The sequence below is a fragment of the Dictyostelium purpureum genome (genome assembly GCF_000190715.1).
Source record: "Dictyostelium purpureum unplaced genomic scaffold DICPUscaffold_27, whole genome shotgun sequence".
Classification (NCBI taxonomy): domain Eukaryota; phylum Evosea; class Eumycetozoa; order Dictyosteliales; family Dictyosteliaceae; genus Dictyostelium; species Dictyostelium purpureum.
Genome location: NW_003519364.1, coordinates 28,495 through 50,603, shown reverse-complemented (window position 1 = coordinate 50,603; position 22,109 = coordinate 28,495). Strand labels below are relative to the sequence as shown.

Below are 22,109 nucleotides of genomic sequence, written 5' to 3'. Positions count from 1 at the left end.
TTAAAAAAATAAAAATTAAAAAAAATAAAATTAAAAAAATTTTTTATTTTTTATTTTTTTAATTTTCATTTTTTTTTTTTTATTAATAATATTTACTATTTCCTGTTGAACCCAATACCATTTAGATTACTACTATATCTAAAATGAACTATAATAATAATTCAATTAATTTAAATAATAATTCAAATAATAAAGAACCTATAATTAATGATGACTTACGCATAAGTCAATATAATCCACAACAACAACAACAACAACAAACCCAACAATTACAGCAACCACAAACACAACAGCAATTACAACAAATTATGGATTCAAATAATAATAATAATACTGACCCTAATATTCCAAATGATTCAAATAATGATACAGATTCAACAAAAATAAATATTTCTAATTTTCATGTTTATACTGAAAAAATATTGTTTATAACGGCAGAAAAGACTTTAATTTCGCAATGGAAAGAAGTTGCATACAATTTACCAGAGTCTGAACTTAATGGAGAACCACTAATGCTTACAAACTCTCTATTGTATTTAAAAGATAAAGACCAGTAAATATTAGAATTTCACTATACATCAATTCAACTTATATAAACTATGTATTAACTATTTTTATTTTTAGTATATGGTGTAAACATTTTACAATTGCAGAATTAATTTTTGAATATTTTCTTTATGATGCGTCATTAAAGGAATATAAGGCTAGGATTAGATCGCAGCTATCAGGGTGTGGAGATTGGTAGGATAACTTTTTAATTTTTAACAAAAAACTACCAATAAATAATAATACTAACTTTTTAAATTTATATTATCAATATAACTGTAGCTTTTTACAATATATTCTCAGTAAAAAAAAGCAACTTAAAGTGCTATCATTCGATTATGACGTTCAATCAATTATAAATATGTTGAATGATTATGACTCAAGGAGAATTTTGGATAATTTAAGTCTTTATGAAAATAATCCAGCCTCAATGAGGCTCTCTTTAATTGAAGTATTACTTTCCCCAAGTTTACTTTCAAATCAAACATTAAAGAATAAAGTATTTTTGGTAAGGTTTATTTAGTTATAAATCATCACAAAACACATATTTTAACATATTCTTGTATTTACTATAGGCATTACAAAACCCTGATATAGACGAATCGATAAAGTATATTCTTGGGAATTGCAGGACTCCAGGTATTTATCCAATACTAATGGGAAAATTAGATTCATTAAAACAATTGGTATACAATTATGTCAAAGTTTATAATTATCATCAAAAGATTGAAACAGAATCCTTTCCATCACTCGAACCAGTTTTAGAAAACTTAATCGATACAATACAAAAACATCAAAACAATCAACCAATTTCAAACTCAATATTCTCTGATTGTATTGAAGATATTTACAATGCCTTACCATTTTTTATTGAAAAGTTTAGTTATAACAGTTTATCAGTATGTATAACCCATTCTTCTAATATAAAAATTTTATTAATTTATAATTATTAATATTAATTTTATTAATTTAGGTTTTTTTAGTAAATTATCCAAGTTTTTTAAAATTACTTTTCAATGATTTAAAAGAATTCCAAAAAAGGCCAAAATTATTAAAACCAATTTTAAGGACATTAGATATTATATTTCTCTCATTAGGAAAGAATATTTGGAAATATACCCAAGATTTTAATACAATATATTATTTACAAATTATTTTGGATATTTTATCTAAAAACTACAATTATGATGAGTATTTTTTATTGTATGTATAAGAACTATAGTTTCACTTGATAAAAATATTTGTTTACTTATACCTTTATTTTTTTATAGCCTCAACAAATTAAAAGATTCAATATTAAATTATGGCGACGAAGAAAATCAAAAAACTTTAAACAATATGGTTTTAGATTTCCTCAGCAAATTATTTATTGAAAATTTTAAATCATTTCAACCAGACATCCAAGATTTTTTTATGAGTGATTCTGTAACATTCTTAAATTCATTGTAAGTTTTTAAAAATTCTGTGCTCATTATTTTTATTTATACTAATTTTTTTTCAATAGCCCCTCATTTAATTATCTAGAATTAATTGGTAAAAAACTGATCTTATATATATCAAAAAAATATCAGAATATGTTTTATGAAAAGGACATATATATACCATTCTTAAAAAGAGAATTATTTAAAAGCTGTATAGAACTAAGAAATCGTTATCAGTTTATTTTAAACTCAAATGATGAAAAAGATATTATTCAAGCATCACAAAACAACTATGAATTCTGGCCAAGTTCAATATGGTGTACACTATTACTTTTGAACCCAGCAAACATCCCCCTTGGGATCCACGAAACTATTTTAAAGTCTCATCATATACTCGGGTTAGCCAATGTAAATTTTTTACCAAGAAAAGCAAAGAATGAATATTTAAATTCAAATCTTTACAAATCATTAACAGAATATCAAGATTTAATTCAACAATACTTGACAATGATGATCACGCACTATTCATCTGTCAATAACATCGTCTCAAAAGAAGGACTTAATGTATTAGACTCGCAACAATTCCAACTCAGTATTTTTTCATTCTTAATTTCACCATCAACAAAAATCAATGAAGCTTTTAAAAAATTATTATTAAAGTAAGTAATCTTTAATTTTAAAATTATATCTTTAAAAAAAAAATATATATTAATTTTATTTATTTTATTTAAATAGAAAATACCCAATCGATTTTTTAATTTCAAGTTTTACCGAAGCAATTTTAAAGGACCCAACACTTACCCTAAGCGGTGCAGTAGGTGTTATTAGAGATTTGGTTGTAAATTATGGTATATTAAATTGTTTAGATTCTATCAATTTGGTTTTCTATTTCAGCAATCATCTGTTGTTTTTATTTAGAAATGGAACAATAGAAAATCACTTTAGACCACTTTTAATTGATATAATCTGGCCACTAATTGATTTTTTACTTTCAAAATATAAAAAAATACTATCAAACAATATTGAAATGGAGATGGAAATAAAAAATGAAAATGGTGTCAATGAATTCAACAATGTTATACAAGGCGAAAGAGTTAAAACAATGTTTACACTTTTAAATGACTCGTTTTCATTTTTCTCCGAAAATTCAATGTACTGCTCCTGTAAAGAATCTCTTCCATCATTCTTTCTTTCATTAACTAATAACGATAGCTATATGTTTAACTCAATTCAACAGTATCCAAATTACATCAGAGAAAGCTTAAAGATGAATCAGAATCTATCGTTATCAATGCCAATCAATATAATACAATTCCTACAAAGCTTTGACTTTTTTTGTTTCGAAAACTCAACCTCTTATTATTTTGAAGAAAACATTGAAGGAAACAATGGTACAACCCTAAAGCTTAATGATCCCTCATTTTCAATTATTTCAAAATACAACTCTTGGATTGAAAATTTACTTCAGTGGAAATCTTTAGGTATTGATTCACAATGGTTTATTTCTCTTATTTCGATATTAAATGGTAAGTCACAAAAATTTAAATTAAAAAAAAAAAAAAAAAAAAAAAAATATAAATATTAATTTTTATTTTATTTATAAATATTAAAAAAGTTTTGGTCAATAAAAAACTCATAGATAGTTCAATTTTATATTTAATTAAAAGAATTAGTAAAAGTGATAACAACTATAGTATGGGTCAATTTACTACAATTATTAATTTAGTTCAAGAGGCTATAACAGCAAAGAAAATACTTACTATCAATCCACAACTTTTAAATACCTTTAATACCAAAAAGAATCTTGATTATGAAGATGATATTGATGAAAATCATGCAATTAATAACTTAGACACAGATGACTCGATTAGCAATAGTAGCAAAGCAAGTAATACAAGTACCAACATTGAAGGTGAAGAAAGACAAAACAATAAAAGAAAATCCTTTGATACAGATCAAGATAACAGTAATAATATAAAAAAAAATAAACTTGACAACAATGAAGACAATTTAAACAAAAATGAAAATACTGAAAGTTTAAACATAGAAATACCAAACCCCACACCAAACCCAATGTCAAATCCAATACCCAACACATACAATCTTTCTCCGGACACAACTCCAACCACAACAGCAACAACCCTATCTCCACCAAGTACCAATACTACACCAATAACTACAACCACTACAATAAACTACCCAGCAGCCATAATTACTACTCCAACAAACATTACCCCAATGACGAGTCCAATTCAACCCTCTCAGCTGAATGATAGTGACAACCATATACTAACACCAGCAATAGCAAATGCTAACGATATTATGATAAGTGAACCAATTAAATCAGATCTTTCATCAATATCAGATATTGGTTCAGAAACATCAGAAGCATCACATAGTATTGATATGGGTAGCATTAATATTAAAACTAGTAGTGGTGAAGGCAATTTATTTGAATTTTTAAAGTCAAGAGGAACAGGAGAAAGTGTGAATACTATGAAGGACTATACACATATTTCATTTGAAGGATTTGTAAAATTATTTAAAACGAAAAAACCATGGGCTCAAAATGTATCAAAAATAAAAGATCAAACCAATGAAGACTATTCAATTAGAGACTCCTTCTCAAGCCATGATGAATATACCAACTACTATGAACCAATTTTATGGGAAAGATTAAAAGAAAGAATTATTAAAGGAACAGAAGACTCTGTCGAAATATTTACAACATTACTAGGATGTGAACCACAGTTTTTACTTTTTCAAACCGGTGATACAAAGTGTCTTGACGATTTTGAAAATAGAAGTCTTGTTTTAATCCGTTTTAACACCAAGTTCTCCTCAATGATTCAATGCTTTGGTGTTGTCAATGACATCAACAAACAAAACAAATTTATCAAGATTGAACCATTTTTCGATATTGCAGAAATCGAAAAGAACTCAATGAATGGTGACTTATTTACTATTCAAGCAGTTGCGCCATTAAACGAATATTACAAAAGCTTCAACGCCCTTTTCACAATAAATAATTCAAAAATATTCAAGAGCATCATATCACCATTCAATAACAATAGAACCGATCCAAAACAAAAAATAACTCTAAAGAAAAATTTTAACAGCTCTCTTGGAAAATATTTTGATTTTTATCAAGTTAGTGCAATATCTGCATCATTACAAAACGATGGTATAAATCTAATCAGTGGATTTGGTGGAAGTGGCAAATCAACATTACTTATTCCTTTACTATCAATTTTTTCTGCCAACTGTCAAAATAAAACTAGAATTGTAGTATGTCTCTATTCAATGAGTACAGTTGAAGAACTTACTGAAACACTACTCAGAGATAACCTTTTCGATAAAGAATATAAAAAAACAAAGGTATCAGTTATTAAAAAAAGAGGCTTCAATAGTGAATATGACCTTTTTAGTTGCGGCAAAGCTGAAATTTTGATTAGCACCGTAAATGTAACTCAAGACATATCCATTCCAAATGATGGTAATTCAATTTTAATTATCGATGATGCAACCAAACACTTTGAACTCACTAGTATTTGCCCACTCCTCATTGCCAATGTAAATAAAGTTATTCTAATAGGTGATAGAGATGTATATCCAAATGATTTAAATTTATCACCAATCAAAGATGGTGTACCAGGTTCAATTACAAACAACTCTTCTCTATCACCAACATCATTACTAAATATTAGCTCTGACTCAATAGACAGTAATGGAAGTGGATTCGTTTCGGCATCAATGCCATATACTGATAGACAAAACTATTTAAATCAAACACTATTCCATCGTTTAAAAAAATTAGGTTATCCATGCGCCTATCTCAACTACCAACATCGTATAAATCCTGTCATATCCCCCTTTTTTGAGGTCGAATTTTATGGAAACAAAAAAGAATCAAAAGTTTTAACCAATCCAAAAGCCACAGAGCTATTAAAAGACCCAAAACTTGGCCCATTTGTATTTTATGATATAATCTATTCAGATAGTGTAATTCACAGCCCATTTAAATCATTCCACGAAAGCAAAACCATTGGTTGTATTATAGAACTTTTGTTGGCCGATCAAATCAAATCGCTCAATTTAACAATCGGTATCATTACCCCTTTTAGAAAACAAGTAAAATCAATAAGAGAGAACCTTCCAAGTGAAGATATTTTAAAGAAAAACAACATTGAAATTGGTACAATTGACGATTTCTCTGGTAAAGAAAAGGATATAATAATTTTTTCATGTTGCAAAAATCCACAAATCGACTACTCCTACTTTCCATGGGGCAGTGATATGATAACACCTTTTCTTTCAAGTAAAATCTCAACTATAATTGTTGGCCATTACCCCTCTTTAGTTGTGTTACCAATTTGGAGACATGTTCAAAAATTTATTAAATCAACCACTATAAAATCATATTTCAAAATTAGTTCAAAATCAATCGAAAAAGGCTCTCTTTTACAAAATGAAAATTTAAAATCAAGCTCTGAAACAACAGCTCCTGTAAACAATTTAAACACCTCCAAAGATAGTAAACCAAAAAGTGAAGTTAAAGACAATAAAGAAAACAATGATAGAGATACCAAAAGCAATAGAGATAGCAATGATAAAGAAAATAGAACTAGCAGAGATAAAGACTATATAAATAGAGATAGAGACAGAGACAGAGACCATAAAGACTATAGAGACTATAGAGACTATAGAGACCATAGGGACCATAGAGATTATAGAGATTATAGAGATAGGGAAAGGGATAGAGATAGAGATAGAGATAGAGACAGGGATAGAGATAGAGAGAGAGAGAGAGATAAAGAATATAGGGAAAGAGACAAGGACAATCGAGAATTTGATAAATTGGAAAAACCAGAAAGATTAGAAAGAAATAGAGATAAAGATAAAATGTATAATAGAGATTTAGAAATTGATGCTCGCGAATTAAAATCACGCCTAACTCCCAAACCCTCAACTCCATATGTTCAACCATCGCACCTTGGTCCAAACGATTTAAGAATCACAATCGAAAATAGTAAAAAAAATAACTTGAATATATAATATTACAAAATAAAATAATATAAATAATGTTTATTTCATTCATTATTTATTACAAATTGTAAATAGAAAATTATTTAACTTTTTTTTTTTTTTTTTTTTTTTTTATTTGAATTATAAAACTCTAATAACTATTTTATTTTTATATGTTTTAATTTTATATTTTTTATTTTCATTTTTGATTATAAAAAAAAATATGTTTATTTTTTTGATATTACCAATGAAATGTCATATTTTATATGAATCAGAAGTTCGCACATAATCATCATTCACACGGCATATCAAAATGAAAAAAAAAATAAAAAAATAAAATTTTTTATTTTTTTTTTTATTTTTTTTTTATTTTTTTTTTTTAATTTTTTTTTTCTATTTTTTTCATTTTCACTTTAGATTGTTTTTATTCCACTTTATATAAAACAATATAATAACACCAACATGCTCTCTAGATTATTAGTTAGAAATGTAGGTGGTGCATATTTAATTAAATGTTAAATATTAAAAATAAAAATAACTATAGACAGAATTATTTAGCACACTACTTTATATTATTATGATAAAAAAAAAAAAGTTTATCAACGAAAAAAAAAAAAAAATAAAGTTTTAGATTAAAGAAAAAAAAAAGTTATCATTAAAGGAGATGGTTTTAAAATAATAGGAAATAGAAATAATTTAAGGTTAAAGAAAAGCTGCAACAAAAAAAAAAGAAATTACACATTAATTCCAAGGGACACATTCAATAATATGAAAAAAAAGAATTTAATAAAAATGAAAAAATTAAAACAGTTGGATAGAATAAACAATTAATTTGGATACCAATAACTTTTTTTTTTATACTTAATAATAATAATATAAAGTAGTGAAAACAGTTAAATAATATCAACAACAATAATAATAATAATAATAACAATAATAACAATAATAACAATAATAACAATAATAACTATTAAATAATAAACAACAACATATATTTAAATATTTAATATGAATAATTTTATTATTTAATAAATATATTATAAATATAATTATAATATCAACAACAATCATATGAATATTAATAATAAATTTTCTAATTAAAATTTTTTTTTTTTTATTTTTATTTTTATAACAGTATTCAAGTTCAACTTTTCAAGAAACTAAAAGAATCGTTGAATCATCAACTCTTTCAAATGGTTTAAAAGTTGTTTCATTAGTAGGTGGATATACTGGTCCAGCTGTTTCATTAGGTCTTTACATTAAAAGTGGTTCAAGAAATGAAACTCAAGCAACTGCAGGTTTAAATCAAGTTCTTAAAGGTTTAGCTTTCGAATCAAACACCAACAAATTAGGTATTGAAGTTCAAAGAGAAATTGAAACCAGTGGTAGCACTGCTTTCGTTCAAGCTGGTCGTGATAATTTATTAATTTCAACCCAAACTCTTCCAAATCAATCACTCCAAATGTTAAAGAACCTCGCCAACATCACCCAACCAACTCTTCCATACCACGAAGTTCGTGATGTCGCTGAAGTCATTGCTGAAGAATCTGAAGCTTACAACCACTGCCCAACCACCTCAATCCTTGAATCAGCCCATCAAACTGCTTTCCGTGGTAAAACTCTTGGTCGTCCATTAGTTGCACCATTATGCAATCTTTCAAACATCTCACAAGAAGTTGTTAGTGATTACGTCAATGCCACCTACAAACCAAACAATATGGTTTTAGTTGGTGTTGGTCTTTCACACGGTGAATTAGTTGAAGAAGCTGAAAAAGTTACTTTTGGTACCACTGTTAACTCAACCACCACCGTCCCAAGAGAAGCTGCCAAATACATTGGTGGTGAATCACTCACCTATGCCACCGGTAACACCAAAGTTGTTTTAGCTTTTGAAGGTTCCGCCCAAACCAACATTAAAAACGTTGCTGCTCTTACTGTCTTACAAACCATCTTAGGTAATGGTTCACCAAAAGTTGCCCCAGGTAATGGTAGAGCCTCAAGATTATTCTCATTAACCCAAAACAATACTGGTATTGTTAGATCAGAAGCTTTCAATTTATCATACGCTGATACTGGTCTCTTTGGTGTCCTCGTCGAAGTTGAAGGTAGCAACGTTGCCAAAACTTTATCATTATTAACCTCTGAAATCTCTGCCTCAACCAAAGCCACCGGCAAAGAATTAGAACGTGCTAAAGCTCTTGCTAAAGTTGACGTCTTAGAACAAGCTGATAGCAGAAGTGGTGCCCTCGAATTTATTGGTAAACAAGCTATCTACTCTGATAAGATTTACACTCCAGTCGAATTTGCTGAAGAAATTAACAATGTTACCGCTGAAGATATCCAAAGAGTTGCCAAAACTTTAGTTTCATCAAAACCAACTTTAGTTGTTGTTGGTGATGTTTCAGATGTTCCAACCTTTGAATCATTAAAGTTGTAAAAAAATAATAATAATAATTTAAAATAATAATTTATATAAGAATAATAATATTAAAAAAAAAAGAGAGAAAAAAAAAAACCTTTAAATAATAATGGAATAATAATAAGAATGGAATAACAAATATAAAATTTAATCAATTATAATAATGATAAATAATAATATTTTTTTTATTTAAAAATTAAAAAAAAATTAAAAAAAAAAAAAAAATCATATAATTTTAAAATCTAAAAAACCTTTGTGTATTTATTTATTTTTTTTTAAAAACTGTAACTTTGGATTTTTAAAATACAATTTATTGCCACCATCATTATTTGATTTACATTCTTTTTGCCCACAACATTTTTGCAATATTTATTTTTTAAAAAAAAAAAATTTATTTTTCAAAAAAAAAAATAAAAATTTTTTTTTTATTATTTCATTTTTTTTTTTTTTTTTTTAATTTCATTGTTTTTCTTTTAATTTCTTTTGTTATTACATTTATAGTTTTATAAACTATACGGATAGATTGATAGATACAGCAAAAATGAATGGTATTAATAGACCAATTATAATTTTCAAAAACTCAAAATTTTTTATAAATAATCATTATAAAACAGCTATATCAAGATCAGCATTAGGATCATCAAATATAAATAACAATAATTATAGTAATAAAAGAGAAATTTTTACAAAAATCAATGAGGGCGAATTAGGTATTAAATATAGTTTTGGTAAAATCAAAAATAAAGTTTTATCACCAGGATTAAGATTAATGTTACCACTTGTTCATTCAATTGTTGTATTTGATACAAGACCACACAGTCAAGATGTAACAACACCTTCAATGGTTACCAAGGATAGTGCAGTTGTGGATTTAAATACATTGGTACAATATAAAATTGTAGATCCATTAAAATTAACTCAAGGAACCCCAGATCATGATAAATCAATTAAAGATTTAGTTCAAATTAAATTAGTAGAGATTGTTCCAACTATTACCCTTAATCAGTTAATTCATGAGCGTGAAAGTATAAATAATCAATTATTAGAATCACTTAAAGAAAAAGTTGAACCTTTAGGTTTAGAATTAGTTGGTGTAAATATCATCGACACCATTTTCTCTGATGAAATTAGAGACGCAATTTCAAAAAAACTTCAATCCGAATTATCAAAAGAGGCAAGAGTAATTTCAGCTAAAGCAGAGTTAGAATCATCACATATTGTAAGTTATATATATACCATATAAATAAAGTAGTTTATTATATTAATATACAATTTTTCACCTTTCAAATATATTTTAGATTTTAGAAGCTGCACATGGTAAGTTTTATTTTAATCAATTAAATCCTGGCAACATTTATATTAACACATTGTTTTAATTTATATTTAGAATTGGAAAAATCACCTTTAGCAATTCGTATTAGAGAAATAGAAGCAATTCAAGAGATTGCCAAAGAGCCATCAAAGTCATTTATTTTTGCTCCAAGCAGTTTATTTGATTCATTTTCAAAAGTAAATGAAAAAAAATAATAATAATAAATAATAAATAATATCAGTATAAATATAATATAAATATAAATAATAAACAATTTATAAATATAAATGTAAAAATAAATATTTAAATTTTTATTATGAAGGATTTTTTTTTTTTTTTTTTAAATTTAAATATCTAATTTATTAGTTACCCATATATTTTCTTTTTTTTTTTTTTTTGGGGGATGATTTTTTATATTTTTTATTGTGCAACCCATTTGGTGTAATTTTTAGACTTTGTTAATGGTAGTGATATTTTTATTGGGTTATGACATTTATCTTGATTAAAAAAAAGATGTGAATGAAAGAAACCATCAACTTTAGGGATTGTATGGGTGATTGATGTTTTTTTGATTTTTTTTTAAAATTAAGTTTAACAAAAATAAAACCAATATAAAATAAAATAAAATAAAAAACATGTACAAAAAAGTTGAACAACTTTTATTTATATAAAAATATCATTTTAAAAAAAAAAATAGTATAAAAGGGTTTTTTTTTCTTTTTTTTCATTATTATTTATTATATATATATATATCTAAAATGAAAGTTTTATTATTATTAGTTGTTTTATTAGCTGTTATTCAATATTCCGTTGCCTCCTTTGTTTATGTTCAAAGATTTGATGGTGGCTGTGGTGAAACTGCTGTTGATGGTCAATATATCGAAGAAAACTATTGCGACTACAATCAAATGTTTGGTTGCTCAGCAGATGGTACCACTATTTTTGTAACTGAATACGATAACAGAGGTGACTGCCATGGTCGTATGGTTCATTCATGGAATTTCACTGCTGGTGCTTGTGCAACTGGTATGTTTTATAGACTATTTTTAAAAAAAAACAATATTAATATAATGTGTATTTTTTACTTTTTAAATAATATAGATAGAAATAATAATTCAATCACTGCTTCATGTGTTTCTACTTACGATCTTCCATCAAATTCATTAGTTAGATTCGACTATGTTGGTCAATGCAACAGCACCAACTGGAAGAATGAAATTACTAATGTCTTTTTCAATGAAATGGGTGTTTGTACCAACTCTAGAGATCCAAATAATCAAGTTTCATTCAATGTTCTCTGTTCATCCACTGCTAATACAATGACCCAACAAGTTTTCAAAGGTGATGGTTGTACTGGTACTCCAATTAAAGAAAACACATTCCCAATTGAAAACAAATGTGGTTGGTGGTCAAATTCTATCACTGTTTGTAATGCATAGATTTATTTCTATATTCATAAATCGATTTAATAATTTGAATATTTTAATAAAGCTGCTGTTTTTATATAATTTTTTTTTTTTATTTTTTTTTTTTTATTATTTATTGATTTAAATTTATAATTCTTTTAATTTTAATTTTTATATTAATATTAATTTAAAAAACACACCAAAACTTTTATCATTAGTTTTTTTTAAGTTTTGGGGGTAAAATGGGGTATACTATTTACTAAAAATAGGACATCAATAATTATTTTTTTTTTTTTTTTTTTTATCATTTATTAAATACATAATCATAATAAAATTTTTTATTAATTTTATAAAAAATTTAATTTGTAATCAAAAAAAAAAAAAAAAAAAAAAAAAAAAAAAGAATTTGTAGAAATAAAAAGGTAAAAAACAAAAAAAAAAAAAAGTACATTTCGAAAAATAAAAATAAATTTTAAAATTTTTTTTCCCCATTTTATATTTTTTTTTTTTTATTTTTAAAAATGAAATATATTTATAATGGATAATAATAATAATGATTGTAATAATAACAATAATAAAAAGAGAGAGAGGGAAAATGAAGATGAATTTTTAAATGATACAATAATAGATAATAATAAAAATACTATAAATAAAAATAGTTATATCAGTGATATTTGTCACGATACAAATAATAATAGCAATAACAATAATAACAACAACAATAGTAACAATAATACAAATTATAGCAGTGGTAATAATAATAATTTAAAAAGAAATGAAGATTATTTAATTGTTCAAGAAAAAGAAGAATTGGGTCCAAATTCCTTTATTAATAAAGATCAAACAAAATTAATAATAACCGACAGTATAGATCCAACAGAATATTTGTTTTGGAGGGTTTTTAGAAACAAATTCATACTTAAAAATATTTTTGAAAATTTCACAATGAAGTGTATTGCAAGTTATGAAGATTTATTTTGTGTAGATAGAATTTTAAACAAATATACAAATGCAATCGAAATAATCAAAGATAAAATAAAGAGTGACAGTTTCTTTATAAAAAATGACAAGGATTTTTGTTTGCTTCTATTAAACTTTTCAAAGAAAAAACAAGAGACTTCTAATTACTACAAGATATTATTTACAAAATATTCATCACCAGAGGTTTCGTCACTAGAACTTAATAACTATAGTAAATGGATACCTCTATTATATCAAAGTAGAAATATAGTGGCATTTAAACTATATATTCAACATTTCAACATTGATATAGACTCTATCAGAGCTTCAATGGAATCATCAAAAATAAATATAATCAATCCTATTAATTTTGAAGTATATTACAAACGTTTAAAAATATATCACCACATAATCCACAATAATTATTTAACACAAGAGCTACCCAATGTAGAGTATATTGCCCAAAACTGCTTCCCCTATACATTAAAGTTTAGAAAGCTTTTAAAATATTTATTATTGGTGTCTAGTTTATCAACAAAAATTATTCAAAGCGATACAAAAATAAATAGTTTAATAACGGAAATTAAAAATATAGAGGTTGAATCATTGTATACAAAGGATCAACTAAATCTGACAGTTAGAGATATAATATCAACGTCCAGCTTTGAAAATAATAGTAATAGTTGTAGCATTGACAGTAATAATAGTAATAGTAAAAATAATTTAAAAATAATAATCAATAAAATTATCAAAACAATATTATTAATAAGTAAAAGAAATTCAAAAGATGAAAAGAAATTTAAAAAGCCAATGGAATACTACCTATCATTTAAAAGTAAAGAAAAGTTTCAAAGAGTGTGTATTGAAAGACGTTTTGATATTTTCAGCTATTTTGAAGAGTTGTTATATAGTGGCAACAGACCAGCGCAGTTTGAATTAATAAACAAATATCACAAAGAGTGCTATTTCAACTTTTTGGACTTTTATCTTAAAGCAATTTTATCGACCAATGACCTGGAGCTCATAGGGTATTTCTATACAAAGTTTTCATTGCCAGAGATCTTTTCAAGAGGCGGTTTCAGTCAAATTGTAACAATATTTGTAACGATAAAAACTACACAACTGTTGGACTATTACTACAACAGCCATCAAGATGTTATATTCAAAGATTTAAATTGCTATTGGCAATACATCTCAAGCATATCAGTTTTAGAGCACTTTGAAAAGCTAATGGAAGGTCTAGGTAGAAGGTTCGAGGTAACTCATAATAAAAATATGATTAACGATAACAAAATACTGGCAGATATCTTTTATAGAGTGGCACAGAATCCAAAGCTATATCATATCGGTGATTTTTTCAACATTGCTGGTTTTTATAAACAAATTATAGGATCAAGTAATCCTGATTCATTGGTACCATTCTTTTCAAGTTTCCCAATGAACTATTTAAAGGTTTCTGACTTTTTACACTATAATGTAATGGAGTACACTCCCTATAGATACATCAAATTTATTAGGTGGCTATTTGCTTTTTTAGATAAAAATATAATTTTCAAAAGCTTCAAAGAAAATATTAGGAATACTTCAAACTATTACAATATAGCATTGGTTTTCAAAGTAATGGTAAATAGTGGAAATGTTAATTCATTCACGTCTATGAGAGAGGCATTAAGACCCAGAAAAAGAACGAATATTGATCCAATTACGGAAGGGCCAAAAGATTCAAATGAGCCATCCATATTGGTTGAAGTGGATGCTCAAGATTTATTAGTATCTTTATTTTTTAGTAACCGAACCGAAGAACTTTTTGAACTCTATAAATTATTTCCCAAAGTTTTATTTGATGTTACTAGCTTTGAAAGAGTTTCAAGATTTCTAGACCACTCCCATCTCTACTATTGCTCCGAAAGTTATTTACAAACATTTATTTTTTACTGTCTAAATGATCTAAATGATGAAACCACAAAGATGCTGTTCCATTCACTCAATATTGCTGCATATAAAGGTTGTTTTACAATTTTTAAATTTATAATACAGAATTATGGTTATATTTTAAAAATAAAACATATAATAATAACTAGCAATAAAAATAATAACAATACAAATAATGATAATATAAAAAAAAATAACCAAGATATTATAATGGATGATAATAATAACAATACAAATAATAATAATAATAATAATAATAATAATAATAATAATAATAATAATAATAATGACAAAAGCAGTATCTATAATAGTAGCGGTAGTAATAATGTTGTTACTACTAAGCAGAGTATTTTTGAAGCTAAATTATTATATATATTAATTGAAGCCTCAATTAGCTTTAATAACCACGAGCTATGCCATTTATTATGTAACTTTATAAACCTACCAGATTCAAATATACAAACTTTAAGAGAGCTTTCAAATAAAAAACAAAATAAAGTATTTTAAAATTAATATTTAATAAACCAATCTTGGTTATTTTTTTTTATTATCATTATTTGTATTGTTATTATTTATATCGCTGGTTATTATTATTTTTTTTTTTAAATAAATTTATGAATAAAGATTTGATTGCAATCTAACTCTTTCTAACTTTTTGAACCGCCATTTGAATTACTACTAGAAATACCACTTGAAGTGCAACTCGAAACACTTTTTTATACTCTATCTGAAGCGCCGCCTGAGGCACAATTTGAGGCGCTATTTGGATTACCATTTGAAACACCATTTGAACTACTTTAACTACCACTTGAAGTACAACTCCAACCTTAACTGCCACTTAGAGTACCATTTTAAACGATACTTAAACCACTTGCACCACCACATGAGGTGCTACTTGAACCTCCGAAGCACGACTATAACGATCTGAACAACCACTTCTCTAACCACCATTTGAACACTATTTGAGCACTATTTGAACCACAAGTTGAACCCCCTTTTCAACTACCATTTGATTATCAACTTGAATTTACTAATATTTTGTTTTTTATATAGATTACTGATGTTGATGAAATTCTAAAAATATTTATTTAAATTTAATGAACTGCTTGTTCTACTTGAGATTCAAATAAATTATCTTGTGCTATTTGAGTAAAATACAACCAAATCTATATTGTAATTTATATTGATATTATAGGGCATTCTGTGTTTAAAACCATCTACAAGAAGCTATCGCATTACTTTTTATGGGAAAAGCTTTATAAACTAAAAAACCCAATTATATATATATATATAATTAAAACCCAATTATATATATATATTTAATTAATATGTGAGTGTCAAACATTTTCGTATTATACTAAATTATATCATGAAGAGCTATTTTTAATAAAAAGGAAAACGGTAAAAAATAAACATATTATTTATAAAAAAAAAAATTTTATTATATTTTATTATATTTTATTTGAAAATTTAATGATGTTTCAGAATCCAAATACTAATTGATGTTCCAATATATTTGCCTGGCCAGGGAAAATGTATTTCTTCCATCAAAAAGATTATATTCTCTTATTATCTTTTTTTTTTTTTTTTTTTTTTTTTTATAAAATTATTAATTATTATTGATTTACTAAAAGTTCTTTTCTAAAGCTTTAGGGGTTGATGCTGCTGCTGCTGATGAATGCTGATGAATGCTGATGATGGTTATGGTGATGATGGTGAGGACCAAGATGAATGCTGAGGACCAAGATGAATGCTGATGATGAATGATGATGATAAATGGTGATGATGATGCTGATGAAAGCTGGTGATGATGATGAGGACCAAGATGAATGCTGATGATGATGATGATGAGGACCAAGACGAATGCTGATGATAAATGCTAATTTTATTAAAAAGGTACTCAAGCTAGAAATATTATTTTGATGGTAAAATATTAAATTATAAACTTATTAAGTTTAAAAATTAACATCACTTATCGATAATAAAAAAAATTTTCTTAAGATGAAAATTTTTATTTTTTTTAATTTTTTTTTTTTTATAAAATTTAATAAAACTTAATAAAAAAACTTAAGTTTTTTTATAAAATATAAATGAAATTATTTTTAATTTTCTTAAAATCGACAATGGATAACAAAATAGATAGAGATAAAATTACTATAAGCCATCTTTGTACTGATCATGACATGGAATTCTCCCATGTTTGTACTACATGTAGAGATGTACCAACATGCTTAGAATGTGTAACTTCCACACATCAAGGTCATTTTTTAAAAAAAATTGAACAAATAACATTTAAAGAAAAATTAGAAAACTTTAAAAAAAATTTAAAAAAAGTTGAGGATTTAATAAAAGATTGTGAAAAAAATAAACAAAATCTTTTTAATCTATATAATCAACTATCAGAAATTATTTCAAAAACTCACCATTTCAATTTAGAAAAAATCAGCCATTATATACAAGATACCCTGTCAAACTCTGAAAAAGAAAATAAAGATTGTGAAAAAATAAAAAAAACTCTTAACCAATTAAATGATTTTATCAACAACTTTGATATCTCAAATTTAGAACAAAAATACCAAATTTTAAATTTAGATAAGATATTACAAAACAATAACAATATTTTCAATATTAGTATCAATAATATTAATAATAACATTTTTAATAAAAAAAAACCCCCTTCAGAAATTGTAAAATCATTTACCTATATTATCGAAACAATTCAAAAAATCATTGAATTGGAAAATTTGGAACCTGGAGATTTACCAGTAACTTATACAGGCAAGTATATTAAAAAAAAAAAAAATATCCAAAATATTAATTTCAATATCTACTTTTAATATTTATAGATAGAGATGGTAATCAGATTCCATATTACCATCACAATCTCTCTGACCCAGAGGGTGTATTCAATTCAAAGGATTGCTTAGCTATTCTCGTTAAACCACAACCCAACGGCTCCACCATAATTTCTATTCCGACCAAAAATAAATTAAAAAAACTATACCTTATTTTTGGTATTATCACTGTAGAAATTAATTTTCCTGCCCCAAGTGAAAGTTCAATATTTCAGAGTTTATGTTACATTGGAAAAATAAATTAAAAAAAAAAAATTGATAAATTAAGATAATAATTCACTATAATTTTTTAAGATATATTTCTTAAATAGTTTTTTAGAACCTATAAAAATAAAGCCAAGATTGATTTCTTTTAAAAAAACAATATATTTTTATTTAAACAATTTATAATGAAGCATTGATGGTTGAAGTAGAGACAAAATCTGAGACACCGCAAAGATTTTTACCTTTACCAAGATATAAATAACCTTGTTCACCCCATGAGGCACCCCATGAGTTTTTAACGATCCAATATCTGTGTAAAATAAAGATAATGTTAGTTAAATATTTTTTTTATATATATTTAATGATTTAATAAGAAAAAACTTACGGTTTAAGATGACCGAAAATGTTCTTTTCAGCGCTGAAACCAACAATAAGAATACCGTGATCTAATGATTGACCACATGGGAGATCAAAGACACCACCAATGTAGAATTGCCATTCAGCAGCATCAGCAGCAATAGCTAATGGACCGTGGGTAGCAAGGTAACCAGCCATTTGGGTTTCATTTTGTGGAATCATAGTGAAATTTGAGATTTTAGCAGCAACATTTCCTGATTTGAATTTGCAACTGTCACCAGTAACGGCTAAGTATGGGTATGAGTTTTCTGAATCAAGACCACCGTTTTCGATAACATAACGGTAAGCATTTGGTTGAAGACCACCATCACAACCTATATATTTTGAAATTAATTGTTTGAATTGGTTAATATAAATTAACTATGAAATATAAACCTGCAATATAGAGTGCTAAAATATCCAATCCAATGTAACTCTTATAAATTTAAAATGAATACTCACCAGCATCACATGATTTTTGACCGTCGTATTCCATACATTGGTGATCACAATCAACTAAATTTTGTTCTGAAAGACCAACGAGGGTGTTACCAGCTAAATACCATTGACCTTCGATGTTACCAGTAGTACTATAATTATAGAGAAAAAAAAAAAAATATTAATATCAAACACAAACGGTGATTTATTTTTTGATAAATCATCAAATCCTTACCTGAATGACCAACATGAACCACATTGACCTTGGTTTTTGACACCGGTGACGGCACCTTTGGTTCTCCAATCAAAAGCGGTTGGGATGGTTTCGAGAACTTCTTCGGTTAATAATGGGGCCATTGGTAAACTGGCATCTGGTTTGGCAACTTGGGCATTTAAGTAGTATTTTCTGAATTCAGCGGCTGAAAGATCGGCAAATTCGTTAACACCGAATTTAGTGTCGGATTTATGGAGTTTGGCTTTTTGGTTTAATTGAGCAATAACACCTAAATTAGCTTTGAAGGTTTCGAATTTAGCAGAATATTCATTTGATGAATAAACTTTGTTATATTTTTGTTGGAAAGCAACAAATTGGGTTTGTTCTATAAAAAAAAAAAAATTAATATATTAAATAATAAAATTATAAAATAAGATATATTATATATTTACCGATTGTGTGACCGTTTTTAGCGGCAGCAAAAGCAACAAATAATAAAACAACTAAGAATACAACAAATCTCATTTTTGTATAATAAAAATATTTAATAATGATAAAAAAAAAAAAAAAAAAAATTTTTAAGTGTGTGGAGCATTAAAAAAAATTAAAAAAAAATTAAAAAAAAATTAAAAAAAAATTAAAAAAAAAAAATTTTAATCATCTTTATAAATATCTTTAAGCAATTTTCGTTATCTTTTTCTTTTCCATTCAATATCTTTTTTTCCTAATTTAATGGAATTAATTATGCCATGTTAAATTGAATTTCATAAAAAATTAATAGAATTCCGAAAATTTCTTTTACTTTTTTGTTTGATTTTAAATATTTAAATAATAATAACCTTTTTTTTTTTTTAACAATTTGACGATTCGAATAATTAAAAGAAATAATTTAAAAAACAAAATTTTGAGTTGAATATTAAAAAATAATAAAAAATAAATAATAAATAAAAAAAAAAGAAAAATTTTTTTTTTTTTTATCAAATACAATCTTTTTTTTAATTTTTTTTTTTTTTTTTTTTTTTAAAAAATTATTAATATTAATTTTTTTTTTATTTATTTTAAATGAATAAAGAAGAAAACCTCTATTGTTTTATATGTAAAACTATAAATAACACCAACCATATTTCTCAAATATTGACGACAAATTACAAGATGAGTTATATTTAGTGAAACAAAAAATAAGAAAGTGTACATTTTTTTAATTATCAAAAGATAATAGTAATAATAGTAACAATATAACTATAATAATATTATACTATTTTTATAAAAGAAATAGTTTATTTTATTTTCAAAAAAAAAAAATATATAATAAATTAAATTATATAGTTTTTTTTATAATTATAATAATATTCACTTTTATAATTATATATTAGCAATGTTTTACAAGAAAACATATGTCAATGTATGATATATATACTGACAAAGATAAATATATCAACAAAAATATACTGACAAAATGAGGAAAAAAATTTTTAGACATATACTGACAAAAAAATTTTACTGACAAAAAAAAATTTTTTCATAAAAAAAAATAATTATTTAAACCATGGTTCAAAAAAATAAAACTATAATAATATTAATAATATTAATAATAATAATAGTAGAATTTAGATAAAAGTAAATTATTAGTAAAAAAAAAAAATATAATAATAATAATAATAATAATAATATCAAAGCTGTTATCTTTTGGTGAAATGGTATTATTATTATTATTAAAAAAAATTGTAACTAAAATGTATCAAAGAAACCTTATCAACAATAATATTAATCATCAACCGACAAATCTCTTATATTAATAAACTCTATAGAATAATTAGACAATTTAAAGATGATAATAATTTTAAAAATGTATTAAAAAATAATTCAATTAAAACTTTAGAATATTTATATTAATCATTAGAAAATTTAAATAATAATAATAATAATAATTTAAATAATAATAATAATATTGTTATTGATATTAATAGTGATAAATTATTAATTGATATATTTAATATTGAATTGATAGATATTATAATTCAATTAAATACCACTCAAATATTTCCAACATTTCAAAAATTTAATGTTGCGAAATTATAAAATGTAATAATTGTCCAATTAAAATAACTACATATCACAACTATTACTATCAAATAGATATTTATAATAATAAAGCAAATAATTTATCAGATCATATTAATATAATAAACAATATTCAGAGAATAAATTCAAATTGTAATCAATGCAATAATTCTTCAAAAATATAAAATTCTAAATAATTTTAGAATTTTTATTAATAGAATTAATAATAATAGTAATTATAATAATAATAATAATAATAATAATAGTAATTATAATATACTATTTTATTTTGATTCAAATATAATAATTCATGATGAAAATTATAAATTATTATCAATATTAAATCAAAAAGATGATTTCAAATTTTGGTTTTCAATAGGACCTATAATAAAAAGCAAGGTACCCATCATTATAACCAAGAGTGAAAAAAACTTTTTGAAAGCTACCATCATGCTTTCATAAACGATTCTAAACCAATTCCTAATGGTATGTATTCATATTCTATACAATTAAATATAATATTTCATATTGTTTTATTAATACTGAAAAAATACTTTAATTTTTTAGTACAATGCAAGGCTTCAGAGTTACATGGAATGATATCATCGTGATATTATTGCCACCAAAAATACTGCAATCATTACAAAAGCAATGTTATTTTGTCCAGATTTTACTATTAAATCCTTTTCTCGTGGTTATAATGTTCCAGATGAAGAAAACTTAATATTCTCCAAGAAAATTCAATTAATAACAATAATAATATTAGATAATATTTTTATATTTAATCTTTTGGAACAATTAGTCTTTCATTAATTTTCCCCAAGGGGGGGTCTCGACAAAAAAAAATTAAGAAATGAAATTTTTTTTTTTTTTTTTTTTTTTATTTAAAAAAAAAAGGAAGCAATAAAAAAAAAAATTTT

General features: G+C 24.9%; 7 protein-coding genes across 7 annotated transcripts; 6 read left to right on the top strand and 1 right to left on the bottom strand.

Annotated features, from left to right (window-relative positions):
• Window positions 1-143: 143 nt before the first annotated feature.
• Window positions 144-7,022, top strand: DICPUDRAFT_148358 (uncharacterized protein; the record flags this gene model as incomplete). Its single annotated transcript, XM_003284537.1, has 8 exons — window positions 144-553; window positions 829-1,054; window positions 1,122-1,445; window positions 1,520-1,749; window positions 1,818-1,991; window positions 2,177-2,626; window positions 2,703-3,493; window positions 3,583-7,022. 8 exons carry the CDS (start codon window positions 144-146, stop codon window positions 7,020-7,022), a joined length of 6,045 nt encoding a protein of 2,014 aa, XP_003284585.1.
• A 432-nt stretch (window positions 7,023-7,454) lies between these two features.
• Window positions 7,455-9,429, top strand: DICPUDRAFT_75529 (uncharacterized protein; the record flags this gene model as incomplete). Its single annotated transcript, XM_003284536.1, has 2 exons — window positions 7,455-7,481; window positions 8,128-9,429. The coding sequence occupies 2 exons, from the start codon at window positions 7,455-7,457 to the stop codon at window positions 9,427-9,429; spliced, it is 1,329 nt and encodes a 442-aa protein (XP_003284584.1).
• A 2,052-nt stretch (window positions 9,430-11,481) lies between these two features.
• Window positions 11,482-12,162, top strand: DICPUDRAFT_75527 (uncharacterized protein; the record flags this gene model as incomplete). The annotated part of the gene is made up of 2 exons (XM_003284535.1): window positions 11,482-11,749; window positions 11,825-12,162. The coding sequence occupies 2 exons, from the start codon at window positions 11,482-11,484 to the stop codon at window positions 12,160-12,162; spliced, it is 606 nt and encodes a 201-aa protein (XP_003284583.1).
• Window positions 12,163-12,666: 504 nt separating this feature from the next.
• DICPUDRAFT_148356 (uncharacterized protein) lies at window positions 12,667-15,528 on the top strand (the record flags this gene model as incomplete). Its single annotated transcript, XM_003284534.1, has 1 exon — window positions 12,667-15,528. One exon carries the CDS (start codon window positions 12,667-12,669, stop codon window positions 15,526-15,528), a length of 2,862 nt encoding a protein of 953 aa, XP_003284582.1.
• Window positions 15,529-17,111: 1,583 nt separating this feature from the next.
• On the top strand, window positions 17,112-18,121 carry DICPUDRAFT_75525 (uncharacterized protein; the record flags this gene model as incomplete). The annotated part of the gene is made up of 2 exons (XM_003284533.1): window positions 17,112-17,803; window positions 17,872-18,121. 2 exons carry the CDS (start codon window positions 17,112-17,114, stop codon window positions 18,119-18,121), a joined length of 942 nt encoding a protein of 313 aa, XP_003284581.1.
• Window positions 18,122-18,260: 139 nt separating this feature from the next.
• Window positions 18,261-19,653, bottom strand: DICPUDRAFT_96752 (uncharacterized protein; the record flags this gene model as incomplete). The annotated part of the gene is made up of 5 exons (XM_003284505.1): window positions 18,261-18,390; window positions 18,466-18,811; window positions 18,939-19,066; window positions 19,150-19,513; window positions 19,581-19,653. 5 exons carry the CDS (start codon window positions 19,651-19,653, stop codon window positions 18,261-18,263), a joined length of 1,041 nt encoding a protein of 346 aa, XP_003284553.1.
• Window positions 19,654-21,840: 2,187 nt separating this feature from the next.
• DICPUDRAFT_148351 (uncharacterized protein) lies at window positions 21,841-22,002 on the top strand (the record flags this gene model as incomplete). Its single annotated transcript, XM_003284532.1, has 1 exon — window positions 21,841-22,002. The coding sequence occupies one exon, from the start codon at window positions 21,841-21,843 to the stop codon at window positions 22,000-22,002; it is 162 nt and encodes a 53-aa protein (XP_003284580.1).
• Window positions 22,003-22,109: the final 107 nt, after the last annotated feature.